The sequence below is a fragment of the Cariama cristata genome, unplaced genomic scaffold (genome assembly GCF_000690535.1).
Source record: "Cariama cristata isolate BGI_N322 unplaced genomic scaffold, ASM69053v1 scaffold12981, whole genome shotgun sequence".
NCBI lineage: Eukaryota > Metazoa > Chordata > Aves > Cariamiformes > Cariamidae > Cariama > Cariama cristata.
In genome coordinates this window covers 23,289-36,353 of record NW_009597646.1, presented here as the reverse complement: position 1 = coordinate 36,353, position 13,065 = coordinate 23,289, and the positions used below count along the sequence as shown (strand labels likewise).

The following is a 13,065-nucleotide window of genomic DNA, read 5'->3' as shown; positions in this document are numbered from 1 at the left end:
TAAATGTTCCTAAATTACAGCCATAAACCTCCTGCAAGCCTGTCACCGCCATGCCTTCAGATTGTCTTATTAGGGCTTAAGAGACCCGTGGGGGTTTGCTTAGAGCAAAGCATCACCGGTGACACTGGCAGGGCGACTGCCGGCAGAAAGGGCTCTCCGGAGAATCGCCCCTCGGGGAAGGGACATAGCTTTCCTGCTGCAGGCAGCACAAAGCTGCCAGGAGCTGCTTTTATTTCAGCAGGTGCTGGGATCCTGCAAGTACGTAGGAATACCAATGTGAAAATCAGAGCCGACTGCCTCCCAGGTGCCCTGGCCGTGCTTGCCCACCTTCCGAAGCAGATAAGCGCTTTCTGGCTGTCGGTGCAGTGTTTCGCCATCCCCAGAAGAGATTCGTTAGCAGAGGGTGATTAGTATTGTAAGAGGAGGACAAGGTGTTATCACTGAGATGTGGGGAAAAACGTTTAAATATATGCATGTGCCAGTCTAACTTGCTGGTATTAATAACACTTAATATCATAGATTAAACCTCAGAAATAGAAACATCTCATTAATTAATTTGTATTAGCAAGAGGTGACATTTATTCATTAGAGGGCATTAAAATAATGTATTCGACGGCACCTTTCATCTCAGAGACCTTAACAGAGATTTTTTCGTTACTCTCGTAGGGTATTTTACAGCTGGGAAACAGTCCCGAAGTGCCTGTGCGACTTTGTTTGGTCTTCCAGATTAACTACTAAATTTCCAAGTGTAAAAAGAACTCATATGTAACTACAGATTTGGAATACAACAAATACTGGAGCTAAAGGAGGTTGGATTTAGGGTTTGTGGTTTCTCTTATGTTTTAGGATATTTCCTTTGGCTTCTTTTTTCCCTTTGTTCTTCAGTTACCTACCCATAAAATCCTAGCACCAGACAGATTAGGGTAAGATAAACGCTCAAAGCAGCTATCTCGTTATTTTGCTCCGGCACCCAAACAAACAAGTTATCCTCTGCAAAATGCAATAAAATACCGCAACTCCAATAAAGTAAATAAATCTCACTAGTCTCAAAATAATGCGTGCCTTCTCCATTGGCCCTTTCTACTACAGTTTATCTTTTACTTTTTATTTCCTTCCAGCTCTGTTTCTTTCTTTTTTTTCCTCTTTTCTTTCTCCCTAGTTGCTGCTTTTCCTTCTGTAGGGATCATCGTTGGCCCTCTCCTTTTCTTCCAGGCATCCCCGTCTGTCAGACCTCCCTTTCTGCCCTTCATCACCCCCCACTTTTTACATGCACCTTCATCCCCTCCCTCCCTGCTCAGCAGCCTTTATCCTTCCTACCCAGCTTTTCTCTGTTCTCCCCTTCCCAAGATAACTGATGTGCTTGTGCTCAAGTTAAAAAAATCCCACCTGAAATAACAGGAATTTTTGATGTATCTGTGATAACCCTCATGGGGAGGTGGCAGGACCCGTCCCCACTGCGTGTCCTGCTTGGATGGCCGCGCTGGACCGGGCACGCCGTGAGCTGTGGACCTGGCTGTGGATTTGGCCGGAGCCTGGGGAGCTCTTGGTGTCTCGAGGTGTCTGGCGGGCTAACCCTCCCCGTGGGACACCCAGCCCCGTGCAGACAGGGAGGGGAAGACACACAGCGTGGGCATCGTCACCGCCTTTTCCCCTCGGGACAGCTCCTGTAAATCATTTCCAGACGAGGTTAAGGCTGCGGGATTGCTCAGGGTCGCTGCTGAGCACTGACCTGGCTGGAGGCACAGCTTGTAGACCTAGCAGCAAGGGGCAGAGGCAACATCCCAAGACAAACTTCTGCATTGGTGACTACAGAAACAATGGTCCTATTTCACACTGCGTGGGATGCAGACCTTCTATGGAATGCAAAGGAGCTCCTGGAGCTCCCCACTCTCATCCACCTCCCTCAGCCAGCCCCAGAGCACCCCTAGAGCACCCCACTTTGCCCCGCCGTTAGACCCTTACCCATCCCTGCGCTGCCCCAGAAAACGCCATCCCTCACAGCTACATGTCCATCTGCAGCTGGGCTCCCCATCCTTCCCTGCAGCTGGGGCCGTGCCACTTTTTTATTTTACTCCTTTGCAAAACTGACAGTGGCCTTCATCTGCCCCGAGTGGGTCAGTCACCGTGTTCATCGGAGAGCCACCGCTCAAGCCAACGTCTAAGGGTGGTTAAGCTCAGCAGAGACAGACGCTTGGTGCTGGGCTGCAGGTGCTTGTTTAGCCCCTGCAAGGGATGGGCAGCCCCAGTACAGGGCACAGTGGGACAAACGCGGACCCTCGAGAGGGGACCAGCAGCATCCTCCTGATGCCTTTTGAGCTGAAGTAGCACGACACCGAGTTGACTTTCTTTCAGATCAAGCGCTCACAGCAAACCAAAGAGCCGCTGATCCCCAGAGACTCAGTCCAGTACCACCACATGCCAGGCTCCTTCTTTTTGGTTTAGTCACAGGCCTTGGCCCCCTTACCTCATCTAGCACATGGAGATCGTTGTTTAACTGCTCTGCAAAGGCCACAGAGTTGTTCACAAGGGGCTCGTACTCTTCCATCAGCTTCAACACATCGGCAGCTTCTTTCGGTGTCATCTCCTGGTAGGCACTGAGCTCCTCCTGGCTCTCAGCCTCCGCAGCATCCTTCCTGTCTTCTTGGGGCCTTTGTCTCCCTGCGTGGGCAGGAGGAGATGTGGAGATGGCCAAAGCCTTCTGGCTATGGCATTTTATTAACCCTGCTAAAATCAGCCCAGGGGTCCCATTGGGTCCAAATGACATGAGTCCCGTGGTCTCAGCCTGCTGGTCAGTTAGAATAAGATCATGGCATGGAGCAAAGAAAGATGTGCATGGGATAAAGGGTCAGCTTTGTAAGAGGAACAAAGAGGATATTTGAAATTTAATTTGAGCTCTAGTTCTGTTTTTACTTGCTCACCTCCCTAGGATTGTGTGTTGGGTCATGTTGATATGTTTGTTATGCAAAGCTGAGACAAATTTTGGAGATGAACAGGTTTCTTCTGATAGTCATGTGTTGTAGATTAAAGGATATTTTTATATCCATATCTATCTGTATTTCTTGATATGCTTTTGGGGAATGTTACCAGGCAGGCAGCCACTCTCCCCCTGGCCTGCCATCACCAACATTTTACTGCTCGCCTTCCCCAGCCCCGCGCGCAGATAGCATCTCTGGAGATAAGATAAGCTGTCCGTCTGGTTTTCTTCCCAGCCGAGCGCTGTGTCTCTACGGCATGGGTCTGTGGATAGATCAGATGGCTGTGCCTCCAGATGATACACAAATCATGGACCCTCCTGCTTTCCTCTCGCTGGTACCCACCTCAGCCTCTCACATCATCCGCATTCACTGTTTGAAACACATTCACCTCCCGTTCCTCAAGTGATGATAGCAATGATGCAAAAAACCCAAACCACTCCAAGTGTGACAAGGAGACTAATTACCTTCTGCTGCACAGGAGAGGACATTCACAAATGTGATCGAGCTGGCAAGGAATCGGTGGTTCAGCTTCCACAAGCACCTGATAAAGCTTTTCTTCTCGTCAAAGCTGCTAGCGGTCCACTTGTAAACCTTATCGAACTGCAGATCAAAATCCAGGCTTGCCTAGATGTCAACAGTTAATTACCACGTCAATTAGATGCCGCTTGCCACACCACACACACTCAGCACAGGTCCGCAGCACGTTTCAATGGCAGGCACTGATGTTGTGAAAACACCTTGTGCAGCGGGAGGAAAACCACCTCCTGGTCGAAGGAGGGAGGGAGATGCACCTCTATCCTGCAGTTTCAAGCTTTGGGGTTTTTGGTGGCCCCAGGAAACCACGTTGTGAATGGAGACCAGCACAGGGCTTAGACGTTAGAGGCGAGAGCTCTGTCTGCAGAGGCATCTCCGTCCCTTCAACCAGGGGGGATGATCCTGACAGTTCCCTGAGACCACCTAGCAAAAAGCCTGGCTGGACATGCTGGGAAGGTGACCCCAGGGAGACCAGTGCTACCGGTCCCACCACGCCCATGGCTAGACTGGTTTTGGTGGAGCTGGACAGCTATAGTCAGACTCTGATCTGATGAAGGGCTAAGATGGGCTATTGCCCCCAGCATGCCTGCACCGCCTGACGTGATGGACACCGACTGTACCGTGCCCAGGGTAGCTGTTGTCAGAAGTTTGATTTGAAGTCTTTCAATCAATGAACTCCCTGACAAGCTCTGTATTTCCAAGCTGACAGCAGGTGATTCCTCTAGTTAACAGCAAATCTTTCTTTGTATTCCTTCCCTGCAGATATCGACATCTCTCCCTGGACTTCTGCGGCCATCCCAGAGCAACTGGGTAGGATTTGAGAGGCACGTTCATGACACTCGGCAAATAATCATAGGCATGATAAAAGCACTGAAAATAAAAGGGCGCACAGCAATTCTGACCCTAGAAGTGGACATCAGGACACCCATAGTAGGTCAGACCAAGCAGTCAACCAAGTCCCAGTGTCCTGATCCAGCACACTGATTTATTTCCAGATTGTATAAACCCCTCACCTTTTACTGCAGGTTTTGGGGGGTGAATGCTGATGAATTTTGACAGTGGCCAGTGGCAGATGCTGGGGACAAAAAGCATTCAAAGAGCAAGTTCTGAGTTATATTGCATTCCGGATTCCCCGCCAGCCTCCAGCAGCCCCCTGAGCCAGAGGTTGTACCCACAGCACTGTGTTTAACAGCCCTTGAAGGACCTACTGTCCCTGATTTCCTCTAATGGTTTTTTGAACTTATTCGTGGTGTTGCCATCTACAGCATCCTGTGGCAATAAGCTCTGCAGTGTAATGATGCACTGAATAAGAAAGCTCGAATCAACTGGAGTTAAGCATTTGGAGTAAGCCCAGCATCCCCTCCTGCCTCCCACTGCAGATATTTCCCTCTGCAATCCTCATCCAACCTGAAATCTCAGATTTCTCTTCACTCAAGAATTGGGAACACTCAGAAAAAAAAAACAGAAACAGGTTTCCACAAGCTCAGCCCTGAAATCCCCCCAGCAGCACTGTGGTATCACACATACTTCACCTGGCATCTCCCAGCGGCCCCATTCCCTGGCAGGGGAAGACCACCTGAGATAACAGGAGCATAGACTGGGAAAAAAGCACCCTTGGCATTTCCCCGTGTTGTTTTCATCCGTGTAAGCGTCCATATCTCTACACTAGGCCCAAAGGATGTGGTCTCATGGACGGGGAACTCCAGCCACAGGAGGGTTAGTTTTTGCCACTAAGCAATATATAGGTGGAGAGAATAAGGGAGGTTGCTGAACTAGGAACATCCCACAGAAAGAAACTCCTTCCCGCACCATCTCATTAGCTCTGCGGCACAGCCTGATCTCATCTTCTGGAGAACTTAGAAGCCGCACTTATAATTATTGATACTAATCATCATAACAGACACAGAGTTTATGAGGATTGACGCAGTCCTACGATGCTTTAAGGGTTGCTTTCTAAACACCTTGAAGCAATCCATCACACCCCCGCGTTGCTTTGCAGGTTCGGTAGCAGCCCCTGCAGCCGCACCGAGCAGCGATGTCTGGGGGAGGAACTGACAGTGCGCCTGGTTTATGGCGTGCCTTATGAGGAGCTATTAAAGCAGGGAGGCATCCGTTAATCGCTTCATAAATATTAATACTGTTTTGGTCAAGGGAGCTGTAGGTTTAAGCACCGCTGGACTTGCAGTGTCAGTACGTTGCTGGTGCCAGGGAACAGAGGGCTTCCCACCACATCGGGGCAGCCCTGACGACCAAGCCCATGCGACGTGTGCTGAATACAGACTCGCTAGCTGGGGTTTGGCTGTAGGTGACACTACCTGCTACAGAGGAGAGCTCTTGTGTTGATTGCCATGGAAGCTGCCAAGCCATGCAGCGGGGAGGGACTGTGCCAACTTGAGCACTGGGCTGCACTGGGGAGCTTGCCTTGTGTGGGGGTCTCCGTGGTGGGACCCCGAGAGATGTCAACACGTCCCGGCTGCAGCCTCCTGCTTCAGCCTCCCCTCTGCCTGGGGACCTTGTCCAGCAGCTTCAGCTGGTGAGGAGATCTCATTTTAGGGATGATATGGACCATTCTGGCATTCAAGAAAGACGAATTCAGCTGGGAAGAGGTGAGGAAGAGAGCTCCATGCCTGATGAAGGGAAGAGAGAAGTCAACGCAGAAGAGGAGACGAGGAGGTCAGGCTGCTTAGCCTGCCAGAAGGAAGGTTAATGGGGAGGTGACCACAATCTAAAAATACATCTGCAAAGGAGAAGAGATGTCTGACCTAAAGGACAGCCGCAGCACAAGCGCAAGCGGGGATGATGTGGGCAGGAATACAGGCTGGGAGTCACAAGAAGGCTTTAGCCATCGGGACAACCAAGTTCTCTGTTTGCCTCCCAGTAGAAAGGGGTTCAAAAATACTTTACGATAGCATATGGTCAGTTTATCTCACTGGGATGGCGAATGACGGGGAAAGGACTGAAAATCCTGGAAGTATCTTCTAATCCTAACTCCTCGGGAGCCAAGGCAGTTTAGAAGACTTGATGGAGCCAGGCCCATCTGCTAGAAGAAAACTCAGGCAGGACGAAAGCGTGTATTTCCTCGTGTACAGGAAAACGTAAGACAATGAGGTATCAGTTCAGTTCTACCCATAGGATCAAGATGCCCTGCAAACCCACAATTGTGATTTTCCTTTCAGACGTGCTGTGCAGATGTACTTTATTTGTCCTGGATGTAGAACTGGAAAGCTGTTCTTTGTCTCATTTGTTTCTATGCTTGTGAAAAACCAGGCGCCTTGCCAAAGCCCCTGGAACATTCACATTAATAAAAAAACTAATTATAACAACTTTAACGACAGTCTGCCAGCCCCAGCAGCAGAAAGGGAATATCTTGTCCATGCTTTCTTTCCCAAAAACCTTAATGTCACCCTAAAAGCACAGACTCACGCTGACTCCAGCTCTCTATAATCCTTCTTTTAGTAAATGCCTCCATTTAATCTTTAAATACCCTATGCAAATGTCTGTCAAGAAGCTTTGTCAGCATGGATCGACAGATGGGCCTGACAATGTGCTCTGTAAATGCTGGAGACCTGACAAGAGCAGCACTTTGCAGCCCATCTCTCCAGCCTCTGAGGGTTGCTGCAAAGAGCTTCGGGAGGTCCTCAGCCTGAGGAACAAGGGGAGTTTGCCCACTGATTTTGGTGAAAGCTGTGTCCATGTAGCGGTCACTCACTGACTGCTCATCCTGGTCGGGTATTCGGCCAGCCTGACATTTCCTAACTGAGAGAGGGATGAGTCAGGAGGGAGGAAATCACCCCAGCCTCAGCATCCAGGGCACAGGCATCTCCCTGGAAGAGATGAGGGAAACGAGAAGTCCAAAAGCACTGATGTAGGATGGATGGAGGAGCCATCAGGGAGGGACCTCAGTTCACCAGACTCTAGGAAACAGCTCTCAGGGAAGGCAGAAGGCTTTTAAATTTTTTTTTAATGGTGGTTGTTTTCTCAAAATTAGCATCTTTCAGGCTGGTTCAGTCCTATATGAGAGATCACACACACAAACATACACACACCACCCCACTCCATCCCCCCCGCTCTTCTTCCCACCATCTAAACATATGGGTTCAGTTCCAGAGGACCCAAATCCCCCTATGGATCCTAGCCCGTGTCTCTCTATCTTCATATTCACGTCTCTCCCCTGTGATCAGTTCTGCCCTTTGCCACAGAAGGAAAATCAATCCTACCTGATCGAGAGTCTTGCCATCCACCAGCTTCAGCTCTGCTAAAGGCCATCTGCAGGCGATCTTGTACTGCTCTCCTCGGTCTACCTTGACCTTCACCAGAAACGGCTGCGTTGGCCTAAAGGTGTCCACTGAGGAGGAGGGACAGGAAAAACAAACCAAACCACCACAACATTATTGCTAGCCCAGTGCATGACAGTTTGGTGTGAGCGGATGGGTACAGATGGACACACAGACACCGATTTCGGCATTGTGGCTGTATGGAGAGATGCTACAGAATTTCTACTGACTTTTCCCTTCCTTGAGTATTTACATAGGGGAAGGAGTCTCCGGGGTCTAATCCAGAGTACTTTGAAGTCTATGGAGGGATTCCCAATAATTTCAGTGAGTTTTAAACCAGGCTGCTACAGAAGGCACAAGTAATATTTCAGCAAGAGCCAAATGTGATGGGAACAGGGTGCCCTGGTGCAGTAAGATTTATGATAGTTACCTACCATACAGCTGGCCCTACAGCAGGGTCCCAAAGCACTGCCTTATTTGACTGCTGACCACACTAACACGTCTCGTCAAAAATCAATCCCAGTGCCAATTAGCTTGCAGTCACTTCTTGGTTCATCTGGGAGGCACTCCCTGTACATCATTCTGGTGGTTATAACTGAGATCTCCCATATGAGCTAGATATCTCTGGAAAGCTGACACGGACAGTTCCAGGGGTAACTCAGGTGTTTGAGATGCTACTTGTAGGGTAGCTACATCATCCCTTGGAGATAGTCCTCCCGCCCTCCACTGACTACAGAGGGAGTTGAAGCACATCATTTAGGTCAAACATGATGGCCAAGGCTGTCAGAAATGAATCCTGCAGTAGGTGACCAGGCTGTCTAGAAGCTCATTGGCAGGAAAGTCTCTCCCCTGCAAGTTTGTCAAAAAAATCTGTGCTAACAACTTCTCAGGAGTGATGAAGTAACTAGAAAAAGCATAGACCAAAGGGGGTGGAAAACGTCCCAAAGCACTCGCACCTTTGGATCCTAATCAACTAGCTATGTACTCCTGAAATATCTGGGTACTGTTAAAACTTCCACCAAAAACTATGGAGAGACAGAACGAGGCTGTAAAGCTGCGCCATGTTAGAATGGTTTGTTGCTGACCTCTAATGACAGATTTAATGCAAATGGTGAAAAAACCCCAACAATCTTACATTGATGGAGAGAGCAATCCTGCAGACCCCAGCTCTCTAGCCAGCTAAAGATCATCCGACATCTAAGAGGGAACTCGTGCTTTTGTTGCCAGCTCTCGATGTGCTATATTGACATGGCACAGCTCCTATCTTTACCATTTCATCTTAAAATACAGCATTGCAAATAGTGGTCCTATCTCTTCTCTCAAATTAGGAAAAGAGCCATCAGAGACCAAACTCTCTGACTAGACCTGCAAGACACCTTCCTGGGTTTGCAACCTGTCTGCCAGCCCCCCGGGGTTCTCACCCACGACACAGAGAACGGACATCTTCTTCTTCTTCCCTGTCTTCCAGACACGAACGGTTTCCAGCAGCCTCTTTTTCTGCGGGTTGAACACATCTTTTTCCAGCGAGCTCCAAAGAGAAGCCATGGCGATACCTAAACCCGAGGGCAAGTGGCAGCTGCCTGAGCCTCCCGCTGATGCTCGTGGTCACCGCAGGCTGCACGGCACCTCCTGCGAAACACAGACGGGCTGCAGAGACCACCCGCACCCAAGCTCCTGGCACAGCAGTAAAATACATTACAGCCACACCGATTTCGTCTCTGTTGCCTTGCAGACAGCACGAGCGTTAAGTAATTGTTGCAGACTGGAGGCCAGAAGGGCTTTTTATAATCAGCTGGTCTAAACTCCTGCCCAGTGCGAGCAGGGCCCCCCAGTGCATCCAGCCCAAGGCGGCCACAGTAAAACTTTCCTAATTTCTTCCAAAACCCCATCCTTTTCGGTTCCGACTCAGCATAGTGTCTTGAGCAACAGGACCATGTCCATGGGCAGGTGAAACGGGTTAGCAGCTACAAGCAAGCAATCAATTGCCTGGTTATTTTTGTTGGTCCGTGTTGTTTCAGCACTTACAGCTCAAGAAATCGCCCTCCTGGGTCGCACAACGCAGTGCTCAGGTCAAGCTGGCGTGTCCTGCCATCAGCATGGGATGGACATACATGACCGTGCAAGTCGGTGCTGCAAAAAAAGAAGTCCAGCTCCACTTTGGGAGCTCAGCTCTGGGGTATCCTGGTCCTCGGAGATCCCCGGGGCTGTAGCTTAGCAGAAATGCACAGGAGCCCTTTGAGGGCAGATCAACTCGCCAGCCCAGCTGCCTTGCCAACCTCCTGCCCCGCTGAGCAGCCCGGGTGTGCAGAGACGACTCACCGAGCCCGGGGTGATGCTGGAGCCTTGCAGGAGGGAAAGCAGAGCCCTGGCTGTGGAGGGGGCTCGGAGGGTTGCAGCATGGGCATGGAGGGGAAGGTGAGCGGCTTGCTAAGACATGTGCCTCGCAAGAGATGTTGTGCTGTCTCTCCCATGCCAAGACCGTGTGGGGCTGGAAATGCACAGCCTCTGCAGCCTGCCTGGCCACATCCTGCCACCACAGCCTGCTCCCCCCTTGCTGCGCCCCTGTGCTCCCCAAATCCCTCCTCCGCTGCCCTGGGCTGAGCTCTGCTCAGCAGCTCTCATCACTGCAGACCTCCAGCTGCTCTTCTTTCCTCCTCCACTGGCAGTTCTGGGATTCCCCACTCCCTCCCCAGTCCCCAAAAAGACCCATTTTAGGAGAAATAGCAGGGGGAGAGGGGCCTCAGGCCACCACCGCTTCCCCCTCCCCTTCCATCCCCAGTTCCCCCCCCATGGGTCCCCCTCTGCTCTCCTGCAGCCATGCAGAGCAGGGCAGATGCTGCCCCAAAACGGCTGCCTTGCCTTGCCTTGCCCTCCCGAGCCCCCTGCCACGTCCCTGGGGCTTGGGACCACAAGCAGCAGAGGAGAAGCACCCTGTGCAGAGAAGGAAGGAGCTCACAGGTTTCGCACCCTTGCTGACTCATTAGCAAATCACTATTAAGAGCCAGCAGCTCCTAAGGAGACCCCCACTCTCCCACCCTTTTGTGTTTCCCTAGCTCCAAGCTAATCAGCTAATTAAGCTGAGAGGAGCAGGGGGTAACAGGGGGAATGGGAAGCCCAGGTGCTCTCAGTTACCGGGTCGAGCCCCTCCTGCAGATGCCACCGCTGTGTTCCCTGGCCCTGTGCAGCGAGCAAGCGCTTCACGGAAACGTGTGGGCACTCGTGTCTGAGTTCTCCAGCCAGCTGAACAAATGCAAATCTTCTGGTTTCTTAGTCTAAGAGGAAACAAACCCCAATTTCTTCTCCCCCTCATTTTGCTTACGTAGCTGAACGTGCTTCTGCACAGCCCGAGAATGGCTCTGATGTGCACGACTGAAAGTCATCTAAGGAAATGGCAGCGTCCAGCTTTAAACCACCGCAGCATCTCATGGCATTTTGCAAGAGTGACATGACCACCACTTTACGGACAAGGAAAGCAGCCTCATCAAGGGAATCTCTCCTGGACGTCTCCTTAAAACCAACACTTAAAGCCCCACGTGGTCTCGGACACGGGTGTCGCAGGAGGGTCCTGCCTCCGAGCCCAGCCCGCAGAGAGCAAGGGCGAAAGCTCAGCTAAGCTCAGCTCAGTGCTAGGCTGGAACAAGGCGACTTGGTTCGGTTTGAGGTATCGAAATAGAACCCAACCCAAGCAGGAAAGGATTTGTTTAAATCATCTTAGCAGAAGCAACGTTTTTAGCAAGAACGCCTTGCTTGTTCACAAACCGCTTTTTTTTTTTTAAATCCACACTATTCTGAAGGGAATGTTCTCGCACAGCTTCCCAGTCAGGCCTAAGACTCATGGGGACCCATTTCCAGGGTAAGTCAAGCCCAGCGCCGTCAGGGAGCAGAGGGCAGCTCAAGTCCTGCGTGGATGGGCGAGCGCTCGGACAGAGCCAGCGGCTCCGCTGCAGCCCCCGGCCCAGGCGCGGAGGGAATAAGCAAAGCGGGGACAACTAAAAGATTGCATTTAACGCCAATATTTTAGTAAGAATTAAGGATAAATAAAAACATAGGCTGTAGGAAAATAATAATATTTAGAACACTCACTTCCATTGTTTTCTAAGGGAAATTCATTGTTATTGAAATTTACCGGTTGCTCTGCACTGAAGTGGAACAAATGAAACCTTCAACAGCTCCCTCCCCACAGCGATGGGGCTTGCAGCTCAGCCACGCACTTAACGAGTTTGAAATCACATCCGCAATTATTTAAACTTTTTCTACCATGGCTGTGGCCAAAAGAAAAGAAAAAAAAAAAAAAAAGGAATTTACTGCTCAAATGATTCTGTCACCATAGCATCCCTTTGAATGCAGGCCCTCACCGGGTTATCTTGGTTCCTCCATCCCTGCCAGCTTTTCCGCCTCTCTGACGGCATCCACCTCCAGAGGCAGGCGGGCTGGCAGCCCGCAGACCCCACCGTCTACATCGCTATTGCTGTCAAACTCCCTAATTGGTTTAGAATAGCACTTGAGGAGCAGCTACAGGAAAATGATTGAAAGCTGAAGTAATAGAGGGCTCGCTGCTCCCTGATAAGTTAATGCAGAAAGCACAATACCGTCCACGGATGTAATTGAAAAGCTGTCTGTAGCTGAGCCAGTTAACCCCCCCGTTTTCTAGAGACAACCTGTAAGACTTAAAGAGCTCAGTGAAACCTTCCTGAAATTTTCAGAGAGGTGCACATCACCCATCCAGACAGCTGACAGCAAGGAGGAGAGCGTTAGTGAAAAGAAAAGCGTTCAAAGACTTTACCAGCCGCGTCTTGCTGAGGATAAACCACGGGATTTCAGTCGCAAGGACAGGAAATAGTTTGCTTGTAAAATGAAAGCTTTCAGAGACAAACAGGAAGCCTGAAGAACGTGAGCGAAGCCCCTGAGCCGCCGGCTTGAGGCAAGGGCAGGCAATCCCCGGTGCAAATGCCGCAGCCGCCGGTTGCCGCTGAGAGCGAGCAGAGCATCGGAGCCGCTGGCCATCAAGTGGGCTTGGACTAAGAGCAAAGGAAGGTAAAATTGCCCTCAGTTTCCTCTTTGTTTGGTTAAAGAGAGTCGAAGTGCTGAACGGAGAACAGCTGTGGTTCAACCCCTAGCCAGGTGCTGTCTCCCTTTAACAAAGGCTCTCAGGACCCTACAGGAGGTTTAGGAGTCGGGCAGGATGCTAATGGCACAGGACGTCCCCTCGTTAAGCAAGACGCGTAATCACGATGCATAATTTAGCTTTAAGTATGAAGGAAGTCTTGTGCTTGGGACACACT

General features: G+C 50.5%; 1 protein-coding gene across 1 annotated transcript in view; it reads right to left on the bottom strand.

Annotated features, from left to right (window-relative positions):
- Positions 1–9,328, bottom strand: part of LOC104168403 (exocyst complex component 1-like) — a 29,566-nt gene extending 20,238 nt beyond the window's left edge. The window contains exons 1-4 of the mRNA XM_009708984.1: positions 9,205–9,328; positions 7,727–7,854; positions 3,440–3,599; positions 2,465–2,658 (exon numbers count right to left, since the gene is read on the bottom strand). Of these exons, the coding sequence (XP_009707286.1) occupies positions 2,465–2,658; positions 3,440–3,599; positions 7,727–7,854; positions 9,205–9,328 (606 nt within the window). The remainder of the gene's footprint in view (positions 1–2,464; positions 2,659–3,439; positions 3,600–7,726; positions 7,855–9,204) is intronic.
- Positions 9,329–13,065: the final 3,737 nt, after the last annotated feature.